At 39.8% G+C, this 17,735-nt stretch overlaps 1 protein-coding gene across 2 annotated transcripts in view; it reads right to left on the bottom strand.

Moving 5' to 3' along the window:
* Positions 1-8,475: 8,475 nt before the first annotated feature.
* Positions 8,476-17,735, bottom strand: part of LOC126480893 (CXXC-type zinc finger protein 1-like) — an 83,930-nt gene continuing 74,670 nt past the window's right edge. For both annotated transcript variants that reach the window (XM_050104288.1, XM_050104289.1), the window contains exons 5-9: positions 14,791-15,152; positions 11,958-12,257; positions 11,694-11,852; positions 11,399-11,536; positions 8,476-8,817 (exon numbers count right to left, since the gene is read on the bottom strand). In XM_050104288.1, the coding sequence (XP_049960245.1) occupies positions 8,668-8,817; positions 11,399-11,536; positions 11,694-11,852; positions 11,958-12,257; positions 14,791-15,152 (1,109 nt within the window). In that variant the 3' untranslated portion in view covers positions 8,476-8,667. The remainder of the gene's footprint in view (positions 8,818-11,398; positions 11,537-11,693; positions 11,853-11,957; positions 12,258-14,790; positions 15,153-17,735) is intronic.

The following is a 17,735-nucleotide window of genomic DNA, read 5'->3' as shown; positions in this document are numbered from 1 at the left end:
TTTATTTGTACTTTTTGTTAGGGACTACACCATTTTCACTATGGGCATTGATAATCTAAATCCATTATACTACACTTGTCACATAAGCACGTCCGTCTCCCTCCAATACTGACAAAGCAAGCCAACATGTGCCCGGAAGTTGCAGACATTCCCGCTTCCTAGATTCTAGAGCATGTAACATCTTAAACAAGTCCATTATTTATCATAAAAGAAAATATTCATAATTAAATAAATTAAACACATGAAATTACCTTAACTCTTTACTGTGGGCATCATACTTTTTGCTTCAGATAAACTTTATCTCGAACGGTTGATTACAGTACAAGGTCCAGAAATCTGCAGCCAAGACCGTCACAGAGATGAATAAGCCTTTGGTTGAGATTCTCCACTCAGCTCCAAGCCAAAGCACCCCATCAATTCTGAGAACAATGCCGCAAATTGCAAGCTCTGCTCGTACCCCGCGTGCAAAGCCAGCAGTATTCACCACCTCTGCCAGCTGCTGGTAAGAACTGAGGATGGCCTCAGAGCACACGCGACAGGATCGTCGGTGCTGATGTGAGCCGCAACTTGCAGATGACTCCACCCTCTACATTCGAAAGCTGCAGTGAAGGCCACCTCCACATTTCGGATGAGGCGCCCCGGCAGACATACCGAGTGCAGATTGGCGTCCTTTTCAGCCCTGAATGCTATCTTCCTAAGGGGCTCCATAATTTGCACAACATTGGAGCTCCAAATAACCAGTAAACCCCTGCCCATGTATTCCTGCTCAGACCCTGCTGAAGGAACGGCCACCTGTTCACCCACAGGCCGAGTAGGCAAGGCCACAAGGCCAGCCTCCAAACTGGCCTTCAGTCTCGAGTGACACGAATGCATTACCACCCGCCACTCACCCTGCTGGTCTACCACGTGGTGTACACTAGAAGGTGCCTCAGCAGTAGAGCCCACAGGTGAAACAAGCGACATCCGAGGTGTCCCGTGCGATGCTCTAGAACCTCCGCCACCCCTACACCACGAGGCGGTAGCCTGAAGGCGACTGATTGCAGCCAAACCCACATTCAACTGTTCACAAACTGCACCCAGCTCCTCCTCCGGGCGCAGACAGCAGGCACACATTTTACCCATTCTAGCAAGATTAACTGAAGAGTAAACAGTGAAAGCTGGGAGAAACCTAGATAAGCAACTTGTTACACACGTGTGAACTTTGTAACTCGCTATCCAGAAGAAATGTCAACTGATCTACGGACTGTCTGAATTTACAAAAAAAAGCGAGACTGCACTTCCTAAATACCAAAATATGCAAGCAATTAAACAAATACATACTATTAAGCACACACAAGAAAAGCTAAATATGTAACTCGATGCCCTGGAAATGTGTTACAGGTGATAGCTGGCACCGAACCGAGTAGCTAACTATGCAAATTACAACAGGCACTAGTCTCAAAACAAACAGCTGAGTAACTACTGCACTACTGACTGACTGAATATACACTTACAAAATGCGAGACTAAAATCTGAGACTCTGAGGCTGGAGGTCTACTGAACATTTACTATTCGCAAGGTTCGTGGAATCAAGCAAATAAAGCAGCAGTAGCAACTTCTGTGGCAGAAGACTACACTAGGGTAAATTCACTCCAGCGAAAGATTAAGAATTGCAAATTCTTGCAACAAAAATATATAGCACTACTAAAAACAGCTAGATATTCAGCTACTGTTCACTTCTGCTCACTTAGTTCTAAACTATAACTGTTATACCTCTTCATGTCTCTTACCACATTTTTCAGTTTACTCCTCTATTTTTCTTTCTTACATTCCACATTCCAATTTTGAAACACAATACTTTCCTTTTTCTCTCATTATTATTCTTAACATACAATACGCCTCTCCTGACAAAGTACCAATTTGGAGATTCGAGAGTGGGTATATTACTCCAAAATCATCTTCTCAGGACCTGCCATGCTTGGATTATTCATATAGGGAAAGGGTTTCGACTAGGGTCTTTAATGTTGTGTTTTCCTATTGCCTTTGGCATCTTGTGGTGTTGACCATAGTAGATTTCCCATTGCAGGGCCACCTTACTTCCCCTCATCCAATTCGAAGAGGCTGTTGGCACTTTCCTGACAGAAGAGACTTCCTTGTCTCAGGAGATATTTGGTCCCTGTGTCCTCAACTCCAGCCACTAACTCTGTCACTGAACCGTGACCATATTAATAAATTGCATGCAAGGGGACTGTGCTATATTGTGTATTGGCAATTACAGATCACCTTCAGTGGAATACCACTTAACTCATTTCTGTTGATTTCATATGAGCAAGTTCTCAGCAGGCTTAAACTTCCTCCCCTTGCTTCAGTAATAAAGTAAGCTTGTCTCTGATGCTATGGACATGATTTTCAGGTATGTACAATTTCCAGATAGCCTGAAGAGCACACTGAGGACTGAACAGATGTCAAACTGAAAGCTGCAATCACATCTAGTCCATTCCAATATGGTGTAGAGAACTGTAATTTCTCTTAGAAAACAAATTCTGAATATCTGTACTGGAAAGAAATTAGCAGTTAGTGAAGTACCCTTGTTTTGTTCCACATGAGTATACAACTCAAAAATTTTTGTGCCTATTTAAGATATTATGAAACAAATAAACTTTCTGCATGTCACTATTACGAGGGTTATCCACAAAGTACATTACATTTTGGAATTAAAAATAAATAAAGTATTGGAAATTTTTTTTATTATATACAGATGAAAGCCATACTTAAATACTACTTTTCTACATAGTTGCCATTTAAATTAAGGCACTTATCATAGCGATGGATGAGCTTGGAAATTCCTTTGTCGTAAAATTCGGCCACCTGCGCCTTCAACCACGTAGTTACCTCTTCTTGAAGCTGTGCGTCGTCATCAAAACGCTGCATTGCCAACCACTTCTTCATTGCTGGGAATAAGTGGAAGTCGCTCGGTGCCAGGTCGGGACTGTACGGCGGATGAGGAAACAACTCCCACTTAAAAGATTCGAAAACTTCACGAGTTGCATTTGCCGCTTGTGCCCGGGCATTGTTGTGAATCAGTAAGATCTTTGAGACCAACTTTCCCTGCGCTTGTTTTGTATTGCTCTTCTGAGGTTGTGCAGAGTTTGGCAATACCTTTTAGAGTTTATTGTAGTGCCTCTTTCCAGGAAATCCACAAAAATCACACCTTTTCTGTCCCAAAAGACAGTCGCCATCACCTTCCTTGCCAACATTGTCTGCATGCATTTCTTGGGTTTTTGGGGGGAATTTATGTGCCCCCACTGCATTCACTGCAATTTTGTCTCGCAGTTCACATGCTTAACCCATGTTTCGTCACCAGTAACGATGCGATCGAGTAATGAATCGCCATCTTTCTCGTAAGCGTCCAAAAACGTCAACGCTGCAGCCATTCGCTGATTTTTGTGAATCTCTGCCAAGATTTTTGGAATACACCTTGCACAAAACTTGTGGTAACCAAGCTTTTCAGTAATGATTTCGTGCAACAAACTTCGTGAAATTTGTGGAAAACTCATAGAGAGTTCCATTATTGTGAAATTACGGTTTTCACGGACCGCGGCATCGACTTTTTCGACAAGTTCGGCAGTCACTATGCTGGGTCTTCCACTTCGCTCTTCGTCGTGAAGGTTAGTTTGGATATTTTTGAATTTTATGACCCATTGACGCACTCCACCTTCAGTGATTATGTTGTCCCCATACACTTCACAAAGCTGCCGACAGATTTCTATCGGTGTACAGTTTTTTGCAGTCAGAAACCTTATTACAGCACGCACTTCACACTTCGCGGCATTTTCAATTAACGCTGACATTTCAAACTGTCACAGTAACTCAATGGAGTACAGCACAAACCTCTCACTAGCACGGCAGGATGCCAACTGAGCGGCGGAATGCCACGACACCAAGATGGCCACACTAGCCCCGCCCCTAACGGACACAAACGAGAACGTAATGTACTTTGTGGATAGCCCTCGTATTAAAAGAAAAACACAGTCTGTGTTGTACTGTGAAATTGAACTGCGGCACGGGCTGCTGCAGCAGCTTTGCTCTGGTGCCCGCTATTCGGCTAGAGGGTGCGGTCGGAGTCGTCTGAGCCTCAGCAGCACTGCACCGAGCTTAGGTTTAGCAGCACGACACAGAAGAGGTAGACGAAATTGAAATTCTGACATTATCTGAAATTGAGCATCAAAGTAAATTCAATGGCAAAAGGTGAAAATATGTGCCGGACTGGATCTCGAACCCAGACTTCCCACTTCGTGCAAGTATTCGTCTCGACCACTTCGACTGTCGAGCATACTTCACATCTAACCCAAACTCCCAACTCGATACATACTACATACATAGCATCCCCTGTTAATTACTCTCACTGCTTTCAGCTTCACACTAATTCCCACAGGGGGTTGGAGAAAGAGTGCATCTGCAATGAACGATCATTAATTTCCGTCAAGGGAAATATATTTGTGTGTGTGGTGTCTGTTCTTTTGGACACACCACACATATAAAAAGCATCAGTGAGAAGCAGCAGACATGCCCCGGGCGCATCGTCGGGACCGAGGATCGGCGTGACGGCCGACGTCGTCTATGTCGGCAGCAGAATGGGGAGATGCAGTGCAAACTTCAGCCCCTGCTGGAAGCTGCAGCGGTAAGCAGAGGACAGATCGTGGGGCAGCTCCGGTCCTGCTGTGGTTTGCTACGTGGACTCTTTTACGGTGCAGTGGGGCTGACCCAAGTTGTCCTCACGGGCCACAGTTAAAACTGGTCAGCAGTCGGCTGGTGGCCAGCAACCGGCAAACGTGTCTTTATCGAGTGGTCGGGGACGGTGGAACCTGCAACTAGGTACAGAGAAGAGTGGTTTTCTTATTGCTGTAATATATGGAGCACTAGGAGCATACTTAGTGGCCTGCAGTGTCTGGACAATCGACAGTTGTCAGATTGGACTTACTGCACAACGAGTACTGTGTATGGCGAGGACACCCACTGGCTCGAGTATGTGCTTTGAGCGTGAAGAATTCTTTTGAAGTTTCCACAAAGGAAATTCCAGGTTGGAATATCAACCGTACTAGTAAAAGGACAGATTGCTACTCACCATAAAGATGATCCATTGAGCTGCAGACAGGCATAATGAAAAGACTGTTACACATTATAGCTTTTGGCCAAAGCCTTCTTCAGCACAGAAAAGACACATACATTCACAGAAACGAGCACATCCCTTGCACACGACCACTACCACCGGCAGCTCCAACTGGTTGTCAGTTGTATGGTGAGTAGCAATCTATCCCTTCCCTAACATTGTTTTTCTTTACGAGTTTAGATATTACAGGGCACGGCCGTGGGAGTGCTTTGGTATTGTGCCTTATCTCCGAGCTGAGGGTGCGTCGTACTGCCGCACAAGGGAGAGTTCTACATCCTGTTTGTAATCGCATTGAAGGCTTGTTCGAGTACAAAGGCATGTTCGGCTATTGTACATATACAAAAGTTTTGTATTTTTTATGTTGCTGTTGATGTCCATAGACTACTTAACCTCGGTAGTTCTGCTGTGCGTAGCAATAGTAAGTTACTGACAGACGTACTGGGTAGTAGAGGCAGATTATGTCGTGATTTTATTCATTTATCACGTTTTATGCGATCACATGACTGTCGAGTGCGATGTGCGAAGAGTGTGAATATTGTACTTTCTATTTTGTTGTTCTTAGTTAGTGCCCACTGTGTCTCACAGAGGCTGAAGCTCATTTGAGTCACACCTTCGTGCTTGGGCAAAATACTGTTGATTTACTATAAATTGCCTACACTGGTGCCATTATGTTTCTGTGAAAATACTTACATTGTTAATAAATGCTTTTATACAAATAAACCCAGACCTGCACAACCCCAGAGACAAATCCCATTCGATCCAACACCCTCGCTACAGTGTACAATAGCCAAATGTGGTGAACATCTGAACCTCTACGGCTAATACTCTCTGATCAGTTCCTGCTCAGATCCCTAATGGTTTTGTTACTGATGTGTTGTCACTGAAGTCATTCTTCTGCATAATCAACAATGTCGAAAACAGGAGAAGTTCTACACACTTGTTTTTAATCCAGTTTCATAAACATTCTCTTTCTGATCCTTAAAATGTGCAAGGCATATGTACACTTTTCTTAGCAATTTTATTTTTACATGAAATCCTGTACTTAATCTATTTTTCTACATAAATCCCACAAATATCTCGCATGTTTAAATTTATTTGTGAGTGTTTGAAATGCCTCCTATGATTGAGAATCACACTGATTGTGAAATATATTCTGTCATCCATTTTCTTAGTACATGAAAGTGGCTGTAATTCATCATCAGATCAGTAAAATGTGTGGAGAAAATGTTATGAACGATGGGATGGTACGGAAATGGGTGAAAGCTTTTATAGATGGCTGCAAGAAAGTGCATGATGAGGAATGAAGTGTGCAACCCTGAGAGAACAGTTGCTTTACAATTTTGATGTTATGTGATGAGTTTCCTCAAGTGTCAAGAAGTGTGGTTTATGCAACTGTTGCCTAATCTGGGGGCAGATTTCTATGAGAATGGTATTCAAAAACTAGTTGTAAGATACGATATGCACCTCAGTACTGCCGACTATTAAAAAAAGTAGGTTAAAGTACAGGCTTGCACAAGTTTTAATGTAAAAATAAAATTGCAATGAAATGTCTACTTGTTTTATCCTTATTTCAATACAGTATTACTTAAAAACATGCCTCATATTTTCATGTTCCATTTCATTCTGAAAGCTTCTAGCACTATGGTAGAAAATTCTTAAGCAAAAGGAAGGAAGGTAAACAGAGAGGAACAAATGCTAAAATGTGACAGGTTAACATCTGAACGAAATCACTTCTGTTGTGTGAGAAGGATGGTGAAGGAAATCAATCAGAGCCACTTCAAACAAATCATACCATTCACTTACTGCAATTTATGGAAATCTGGATTTGAACAATAACAATTTTCCTTCTGAATATGAATCCAGTGTTTTAACACAGTAACACTTCACTCAGTAATCCATTAATGAAATCACCTGAATTATTTTCCACACTATGATGAAGACCGAAAATTTTTTTTTTGTCATATGGTGGATCGTAGAGAGATGCCAATTCCCACTATTGAAACAATCTTGAAATGTGCTTGGGAGAATGGAAAAGATTTCCCCGAGGGATTTTTGGCATCTGGCAATATAATTGCAGTTAATTCTTGATAACAAAGATAGACATAGTTTCAGCTGTATCTTAGGCTCTAATAGGGATCAAAAGACATCCAAATAGTTGTGAAGTTTAAGAATTATCACTGAGCTTCAAGAGAAATTGTAGAGATAACAATATAGTTCTACCAGATTAAACATTAGTGTTTTTATAATTTGAATCCTGAGAGCACTATTCTTTTTAGTTGTGCAATACGGACTAACCAGCAAAGAAGTGCAGAATGTGAGCCAGCTTATAAATCTGAATCTGTGTATGTTTCAGGGGCCTTCCGATAATGATCCACGAGATCACAGGGCGAAGAAGATTTGATCTAAGGTAACTGCTATTCTGTCTCCTGGATAATAGAGATGCTGGGTACACTTACTAACGTGACAGTGAGTAGACAGATCTGAAATCTGCCACTCCAAGGCACATCTGACTTGCGACTTAATCATATTCTACCAGGCAGCTTAACATTGGGGGGGGGACCACAAATGATTTTGGAATGTCATTACCCCCGGTAGCTGGGTGGTCAGTGCGAGATAATGTCAATCCTAAGGGCCCGGGTTTGATTCCTGGCCGGGTCAGAGATTTTCTCCAATCTGTGACTGGGTGTTGTATTGTCATCATCATCATCATCATCATCATCATCATCATCATTATCATTTCATCCCCATCGATGCGCAAGTCGTCGAAGTGGCATCAAATCGAAAGACTTGCATCCGACGAATGGTCTAACTGTAGGGAGGTCCTAGTCACACGACATTTACATTTATTACCAATTCAGTAAGCATTCAAAAGACAGCAACATTGCACAGTTCTGATGTATAAGGACACACGTTAAAATTGTAGAGAAGTAGAATAACAATGTAAAAACTTTATAAAATAGAACATATCACCCCCTTGCTCCATTTTTTATCTTCCCATGCTGGCCACATTCATTGCCCATAATCTCAAAAGCCTTTCGCTGCCAGGTATACACCTTCATAAATACATCACAAGCCACTGTACAGTCATGGTGGAGAGAAATGCTATTCCTTATTACTTTCTCCTTCTCCTCAGTAATGACAGACTAATTTAATGGTCCCCACCAATACAAAAAAGCTAATAATTATTCCAGTGAACCATTGCTATTAAGTTGCTAATAATCACACCAGTGAACCATCGCTATAAAGTGGCTAATACCAGTCAACTGTTACCATTAAAAGGCTATGCAGGATTTTATATGAAAAACAGTTTATCTTTTTTATGCAGTGCAGTCCATTTTATTTTCTGACAAGCAGAAAATGATGTTTAATAATTGCTCACTGTTGATAAAAACATACAATAATATGTTCAAGTGGAACCAAGAGATATTAACTTAACTGTAATTAAAATATTTCTTAAATGTAACACAGCATCAATACTGTGATATTGTAGTTGGTAACATTGCTTCTCTCGGTCAATATTACTGCTGTCGGTCTTGATTTGACGTCATCTGCTCCATGAGGTCATGATTGTACGTGGAATGCAGCATCAGACCAAGAACACCTGCCCTGCTCGCCATCATGTGGCGTATTTGACGCTCTTGTTCTATCAGCTCATCTATCTTCAGCCACTGAAAAACAGCACCTGTACTGTGAACATCAGCACTAGTACATTAGATAATAGTTTGGAGAAAAAGAAAGAAATTATGAACTGAGTTGAAAGATATTTGATGGTTCTGTTATAAACAGTAACAACTTACACCTTTATCTACATGCACATTTATGGGTTTCCAGCTTGCTGAAGAGTCAGCAACTCACAAAGCTATTTCAACACGACGAACAGACACAGTTGCAAAATAGCTATTTTTATTACTTGATGATGACTAGTTTTGGGTTTTCATTTATAACCTATTCTCAACTCACCCATCTAATCAGAATAAATATTACTCCACATAGCAAAAAATCATGAAAATCATTATGCAAAGGAGTCAAAGCAAGCCATCATAACTATTGTCATGCTTTTTTGCTATGTGGAGTAATATTTATTCTGAGTGGATGGATGATTTGAGAATGGGTTTGAATAATAACCTGAAACTAGTCACCACCAAGTTATGAAAAGAGCTATTTTGGAGCACTGGCTGTTTGTCACATTGCTCTACATCTGCATCTCAGTGGCAACTTGTACCACTACTAGTTATTCCCTTTCTGTTCCACTCACAAATGGAGGGGGGAGAAGACTGTCTGTACGACTCTGTGTAAGTCCTATTTCTCCTATCTTGTCTTCACGGTCCTTACACGAAATGCATGTTGGCAGCAGTAACTTGTTCTGCAGTCAGCTGCAAATGCCGCCAGTCCCTTAAATTACCTCAACAGTGTTTTTCGGAAAGATCATCATCTTCCCTCTGGGGGTTTCCATTCGAATTCATGAAGTGTCTCCATAATACTCGTGTGGTATGCTTTATAGATGAGCTACATGTTTTCAAAATTCTACCAACAAAACTAAAATTTACCATTCACCTTCCCCCTTCTACTGACTTTGTCCTCATTTCATTTTGTATCACTTTGCAATATTATGCCTAGATACTTAATCATCACGACTATGTCGGAGAGTACATCATCAATACTGCATTCTCGGGGAATACAACATCAATCCTGTATTCAAAGATTACAAGACTAAAGCTACATCGTCAGTAACTGACATTGTGATAGTTCCATGATTGTACAAGCTATGTTGTAAAAACAACAATTGTCCACTAATTAAATGAACTTTTACTTTTTTCAAACAATCCCACATACTTAACGTGTGGTGTATAGGTAATCTATTAGAAACATTTGAGGTCTATATTTGTGTTAGCAACTGGAGCAGTTAATTTTGGTGTCCTATGAGAGAGAGTAGTGTTTTGAAGCTCCCCCCCCCCCCCCTCCCCCCCAGGAAAGCATTGTTTGTTAGTTCTGTCTGTTTAATGAGAATGTTCTGGGGTTATAAGTTTTTATTTTTAAATATTTCTAGTTTTTTTTCCCAAGGATGTTCATAATAATGCTCTTGTCTGCATACAGAAGGATCTGTACGTTGTTTTCAGTGCTCTGTACAGAACGTTTCTCATCAGCTATGTGAGCAGCAAAGGTGGACTTGCTTAAGTTGTTTAGCTGAACTGCATTAAGATGCTCCTCGAATCTTACCTTGAAGCTTCTGCCTGTCTGGCCGACGTAGTATTTTTGACAGGAATTGTATACTAATTTGTCTATATTAAATTTCTTATTGGGTTGGATGGATGTACCTACATTATGAATAGCTTAATGTTTCAGCTTATTGTTGTGAAATAACCTATTCTCATATTTGTACTTTTGAAGAGACTGGCTATCTTACAGGACAGGCTTCATAGAAAGGGCATAGCAGCATATCTGATCATGCTTTTCGCAGATTGCATTGGCAAGGTGGTGGTAGATCTGTAGTTTATAGCTTTTATTTACCTGGAAGTTTGTCAACGAGGGAAGGATTGTAGCCACTGTTCCTGATTGCTGTTTTATTAAAATTAATTTCTTTTAGTTTCTCCATGTTATCAAGTGGGTCTTATGCATCCAATTCAGTACAGCTCTGAGATGTTATGGTAAGAGTGGATTGCTACTCACCATTACTTTGCGGTAATAAATTATGTACACAAACCTTCCTCATGAATCAAAGTAAAAGTGAAAACCAAACCAAAATCGTACACTAGTTTCTGAGATTAGCCTAACTTATACAGACACTGTGGTGGGGGATTTTGATTTAACTTAAAATGTAACTGATGAAAATTTCTTTCTCAGATCTATTACTAAAAACATGTTACCTAAAAACAATAGAATTATGAAAAGGCTGGAATGCTACTCACCTTAAAAATGACATGTCTAGTTGCAGACACACAAAACAAAGACAGTTACACACGTAGCTTTTAGCTAAAGCCTTCTTCAGAAATGAAAACACGTACCTATTCACACAAGCAAACACACCTCATGCGTACATGACTACTCTCTCCAGCCACTGCAGCCAGAATGCTATCACGAATGCATGAGGTGCTTGTGTGAATGAATATTTCCTTTTCTTTTCTCAAGAAGGTTTTAGCCTAAAGGTAAGCAAGTGGTCATTACGGTGAATAGCAATCTACCCTTTTAATAATATTGTTGATATTCCAACCTGGACTTTCCATTGTTTGATTTCACCTAGAAATAACATACCTGTCTAACTCTCTCCATATCAATTTCAGCTCTCCGCAACCTTTCCCAATGATAGTGTTTCACACAGCTCTTTTTTGGTGCACGACAAAATTCACCTGTAGGTTCAAATACATTTACCACCAGAGGACAGCCACATACCTGAGATGAACAATAATGAAACAGAAATTTTTTTCTGACCTTGCAGTACAGATAATCTGATACAAATTGTAGGACATTTATTAAAACAACACTTAGCCAAATGAATACTACTTTATGTTCACTTTCAAGAAAACTATTCATCACATTTTACACACACCTCAGTATCAGAAATCTTTGGTTCTTTTGAATGTTCTGGGCAGAGTACCTTCAGTCTCTTGCAATATGTCTGGTTTGCTGGATTATAATAGTCACAGAACATATTGTTACCCTCAATACGAGTTTTGTATATAGATCCAAATGAAGACTGACTTTCGTACTAAAACATAAAATGCAAACGGTTAACAGAAAAAAATATCACAATGAAAATTTAATTCTCCTTTCGTAAGAAATAAGGCTAAGAATTCATAGCATAGTGATCTACCTTGTTGAAGCATTTCTCCATATGCTTGATGGCAGTTCGTGAATGTATCTCGTGACCACATGTGATGCAGTACATGCTAGCTTCACATTCATCCTCTGCTTCCTCTTTCCAGTTAGGGTCAGCTACAGCAGCAGCTGCTCGATCTATCATAGCATCCAGTTCCTTATGCCGTTTATCAAGATCATGAAGAATAGCACGTACTTCCAACTGTTGTCTCCGTACACTTTCTAATTGTCTTTTATTATTTTCTTCTGCAACACAAGGTGAAAGGGACCATTCCTGGATACGTTGCGGCAAGACCTAAATGATAAGACATTTCCGTCAGTATAATTTTCTCAGCAATTTTCAGTTATATTATTAACTTTAGTCTTTTGTTGTACTTTAATAAACAAAAGAATCTGAAAACAATAAAAGGTCTAGTTGTGGGCTTCACATAGAAAGTGATAAACAAGTTCACAAAGTGTCTGAAGAGAGAAGTATTTGATGGTATGTGGCACTATGTGTACAGAATGAAAGGAGAGACAATTCCCCATGAAACACTTGAATCGTTGTTTAAACTAATTGTGATATTTAGTAAATCTGGTACTATGCTACAGTATTGTTTAACTGAAAAGGTTCTACTAGCAGCTGATACGCAGTTTCTGTTTCAATTGCACTGCTTTCTATTCATTCAGGACCAGTGAGATGACATAGTAAGAAAAACTAGATTGATTGTTCACTTGAGGGATCTCAATGAACTTGGCTGCAAACTAAACAGCCACAAGAAAATCTTTTGTACGGAACACCTTAATCACTGCCCCGCCCACATATCCTCCAGGGAAAGTTTCAAAACCTGATATAATGGCTGTGAGGTTGTAATGCTTTATCTAATACCATTAAAGTGAAATGAATTCTATGAACTTCCTCTGTAACAAACAACTTAACACCACCAGTAATGTGTTCCTCCACTTTTTGCGACACCCTATCCTACTAAACGTTTTCACAGTTCTCTTTACTTTGTATTCAGTCTCATCGCTCATTCATATCTGCACTTTTCTCCTTATGTCTCAACACCTGTAATTTTACCTGTTTAAATAGTAACATGTTTTCAATCATTAATTTTTCTACATTCCATTACCTTCTCATATGATGTTACTATGCATATTAACAGAACTCATCTCAAGTGATTAATTATTCTCACATACAAATCTCTGATACTGTCATTCGCTTCTATCCCATCCGTGTAGTCTTGATTTCTGGGTAGTGTGCTACCTTCACAGAATCATTTGGTCTTATTTTTTCCTCCCTATCTCTAGTAAGTATTGAGCATGTACAAAATTTTCTTATAGCTTTCAATACAACATTTCTTTTTTCTGACAACAGCTGCTCTCTCATACAGCATTATTCACATTTACGTATTCGTTTCAGTATGTTGAGGTTAACAAGAGTAGCACAGAAGTGCAACTACTTACAAAAACAGCTTCAAAAAATGTATTCCTGGATAGGACCTGCATCTACATTCCATTACATCTCCATCTACATCGATTCTCCACAATCGATCTTACAGCGTATGGTACCCCATATCCCTACTACTCATTTCCTTTCCTGTTCCACTGGCAAATAGAACGAGGCAAAAACGACTGTCTAAATGCCTCCACATGGCTCCCAATTTCTCGTGTCTAATCTTCATGGTCCTTACATGCAATGTATGATGGAGGTAGCAGAATCGTTCTGCAATCAGCTTCAAATGCCGTTTCTCTAAATTTTCTTAATAGCTTTTTGCAGTGCGCCTGTGAATTGCTTTGATGTCTTCCTTTAATCTGACCTGATATGGATCCCAAACACTCTTGCAATTCTCAAGAATGGGTCACACTAGTGTCCTATATGCAGTGTGCTCTACAGATGAACCACACTCTCCTAAAATTCTTCCAATAAACTGAAGTCTACCATTCACATTTCCTACTGCAATCCTCACACACACATTCTATTTCGTATCGCTTTGCAATGTTGAGCCCAGATATTCAAATGATGTGACTGTATCAAGCAGGATACTACCAATGCTGTATCCAAACATCACAGGTTTGGTTTTCCTACTCATCTACATTAACCTACATTTTTCTACATTTACAGCTAGCTGCCATTCATCACGCCAGCCAGAAATTAGGCCTACGTCATCTCGTATCCTCCTACAGCCGCTCAACTTCGACACCTTACTGTATACCACAGCATTATCAAGCTAACAACTGCACATTGCTTCCCACCCTGTCCGCCAAATCATTTATGTATACAGAGAACAACAGCGGTCGTATCACACTCCACTGGGGCACTCTTGACAATACCCTCATCTCTGATGAACTCTTGCCATTGAGGACAACATACCTGGTTCTATAACTTATGTTTTTGACCCACTAACTACCTGAAAACCCCTTCCATATGCTCGTACCTTCTGCACAGCTTGCAATGAGGCACCGTATCAAATGCTTTCCGGAAATCTAGAAATATGGAATCTGTCCATCGTCCTTCATCCGTAGTTCGCAGTATATCATGTGAGAAAAGGGCATGCTGAGTTTCGCATGAGAGATGCTTTCTAAAACCACACGGTTTTTTGGACATAAGCTTCTCAGTCTCAACAAAATTTATTATATTCAAACTGAGAATATGCTCAAGGAATTTGCAGCATACCAACACAACGCTACATTTTTGTATGAAAAATTAGGAAAATTACTTGAACTTACAATTGGCCTGTTTCCATGTCCAGTAAAAAAATTACACGAAAAAGTAACAAAATACAATTGCACATGACAATGGCAAAGTAATTATAGTGAGTCCACAACATGAAATTTTGCTGTGTTACCTGATATATGCGATTTGCAGCAAGCTTCAGGCCACAAGCATCACTGCAGTATTTGCTGGAGGGTCTTGCAGGCTGTGTACAGCTTGGGCCATAACACTGACGCACAATGCCACCGTGCTCAAAAACTGTAGGAGGCATAGCTCCTCCACCATCTGAACTGGAGTCGCGAGTACGTACACGACGTCTCGACGCTGTTGCAGAACGGTGGACGCCTATACAGAGTCTGTTGTAGCAGCGCGGTATCTGTCGTCCGTGCCTTATACCATCCGTATTACGACAACCGTCACAGTGTCCACAGTCTTCTGTTCGGTAACAGCCTTTGCAACGTCCACATCGCTTTGACATCCTGGTTTTCTCATCGGCTAGAGGAATAGAAATGAGTCATGTCCAACCCATCAGAGTTACACAATTTTTGCACAAACTGTTCTTTTGTTTCATAAAGCCAAAAAAAATATATCAGAAAAAATATTGGTTAGTCTATTATGACCAAAGTGATTCAAGAAACTATTACTGGAGAACTGAACTATTATCGGAATGTAAAACACTAATAAAATTGACACACAGTCAAAATATAGCTGTTACTCATTGTCTGCTAGAATGGGGTGCTTATTATATTACTTAATATGACAGTGTGACTGCTTATCACCATCACTATTCAACAGTGCACTGAAACATATAAGAAGAGAATGGCCCAAGGATAACCCAAAGATGATGAGAATTGGAAGATACAAAAATGATACAACTTTAAACTACTTGGGATTTGCTGATGATCTTGTTCTCCTAGTCAAAAGTGTTCAAAAAGACTAACAAGTTAAATCACTATGAGAAACAGGACAGAAAACAGGCCTCAAAATATAGTTTTAAAAAACTGACATTATGCTAACTCATCCACCACCGACGAACAAAATTACAACAGAAAAACAGGAAATAAAAATGGCTGATAAAATTAAATATTTAGGCAAAATCATAATATACAACCTAAATGAGAAACCGACATGACAAAATAGAATTAAAAAACTGAACAGAGCAAATTAACTACAACACAACAAAAAAGTCTACTGATATTTGCAAAATGAAAGTATTATGAAACAGTTACACAGCTAGAAACAACACATGCATCTGAAACAACCCTCAAAATAACTAATACAGCAGAAACTGATGGAGCATTCAAGACAGAAAGAATAATAATTAGGATACACATAAATAAAAAATATCAAGTAAATGTGCACAAATGAGAATGGCTCGAAATGAAACAGTACAGTATCCAAGGAAAGAGAACCGCTAATGAGCACAATCAGGCAGAAATGCATTTCACTCTTTCAACATCTGATCGCAACACCACTGGTAAATTAGTAAGAGAATAAAATAAAAACTGCAAAACAGTAAGAACACATTAAACGGATTACAGGAATTAAGAAAGATGTAAGAGAACTCCAAATAATGGAAAGTCCAGGATGGAATGTAACAATATTATGAAAAGGAAAGTTTCTACTCACCATATAGCAGAGATGCTGGGTCGCAGATAGGCACAACAAGAAGACTGTCACAACTAAGTATAGTTTCAGATGCCGGAGACTGCAGTCTGTGTGTGTGTGTGTGTGTGTGTGTGTGTGTGTGTGTGTGTGTGTGTGTGTGTCTAGTCTATTGTTGACAAAGGCCTGAATGGCCATAACCTCTAGTTCTGACAGTCTTTCTGTTGTGCCTATCTGCGACTCAGCATCTCTGCTATATGGTGAGTAACGACTTTCCTTTTGATAATATTGTAACAGAACTCCAAGTTACAATAAATAACATAAAAGAATAAGACAAAACTAAAATACTGCAAGACACACATAGCAGATTACAGAAAGATCACTGAAGGACAACAGGAAGGGTGATCTCAAATGGAGAAAAGCAAACAACCAAACAAACACACAAACAAACAAAGGGTGAATAACTATTGGGCAGAAAAAAATCTTTATATATAATTGAATATAATACAGGGAAACATTCCACGTGGGAAAAATATATATAAAAAACAAAGATGCTATAACTTACCGAACGAGAAAGCACTGGTTGATAGACACAATAAAAAAAACACACAAACAAATTTCAAGCTTTTGCAACCCACGGTTGCTTCATCAGGAAAGAGGGAAGGAGAGGGAAAGACAAAAGGATGAGGGTTTTAAGGGAGAGGGTAAGGAGTCATTCCAATCCCGGGAGCAGAGAGACTTACCTTAGGGGAAAAAAAGGACTGGTATACACTCGCGCACGTGCACACACACACACACACACACACACACACACACACACACACACACACATATCCAATACAGACACAGGCAGACATATGTAAATGCAAAGAGGTTGGGCAGAGATGTCCAAACCATAACCAAAAAAAATTTTTTTTTCTTCTGCTTTAAACACTACCGCTGCTATAAAATCCACCGTTTCTAGTTCACAAACAGTTCCTTTCACCTATTAAACAACCATTTCGGCTAGTTCTAATAACTTTTGCTTTATTTCCATTTCCATTTTTCCCACATCACTGATCATTTTTAGCCGCTTCCCACAGGTTTTAACGCCATTATTTCTTCATCAGACAATTGTTAGCCTCATTTTCATAATCTGCCACCACAAAAACACTCCTTTTAATACATCTATACACAGTTTTTTCGAAATTTTCCCGAATTTCTCCACCCTTTAACGTGTTTTGGCGGCAACACAACCACCTAACCTTTGTGCACGTCTACCAACCCAAGTTCACCACAGGATCAACATAGCCCAGCTTTAACCAACACTTTTTCGCCTTTTTTCACACCAGATCTCCAGTTGCTTTCTAGTTCACCTTTATCTCTCCCCACACATTTTTATTTTCATTTTCATTTCAGCCTCATGTTACACTTTCCACCTTCTAATACCATGTCACCCTCACAACACCCCCACAACGACCCCATTAAGTTTTA

The sequence above is a fragment of the Schistocerca serialis genome, chromosome 5 (genome assembly GCF_023864345.2).
Source record: "Schistocerca serialis cubense isolate TAMUIC-IGC-003099 chromosome 5, iqSchSeri2.2, whole genome shotgun sequence".
NCBI classification, from domain to species: Eukaryota; Metazoa; Arthropoda; class Insecta; order Orthoptera; family Acrididae; genus Schistocerca; species Schistocerca serialis.
The sequence above is the reverse complement of the archived record's forward strand: the minus strand, read 5'-3'. Positions and strand labels throughout refer to the sequence as shown.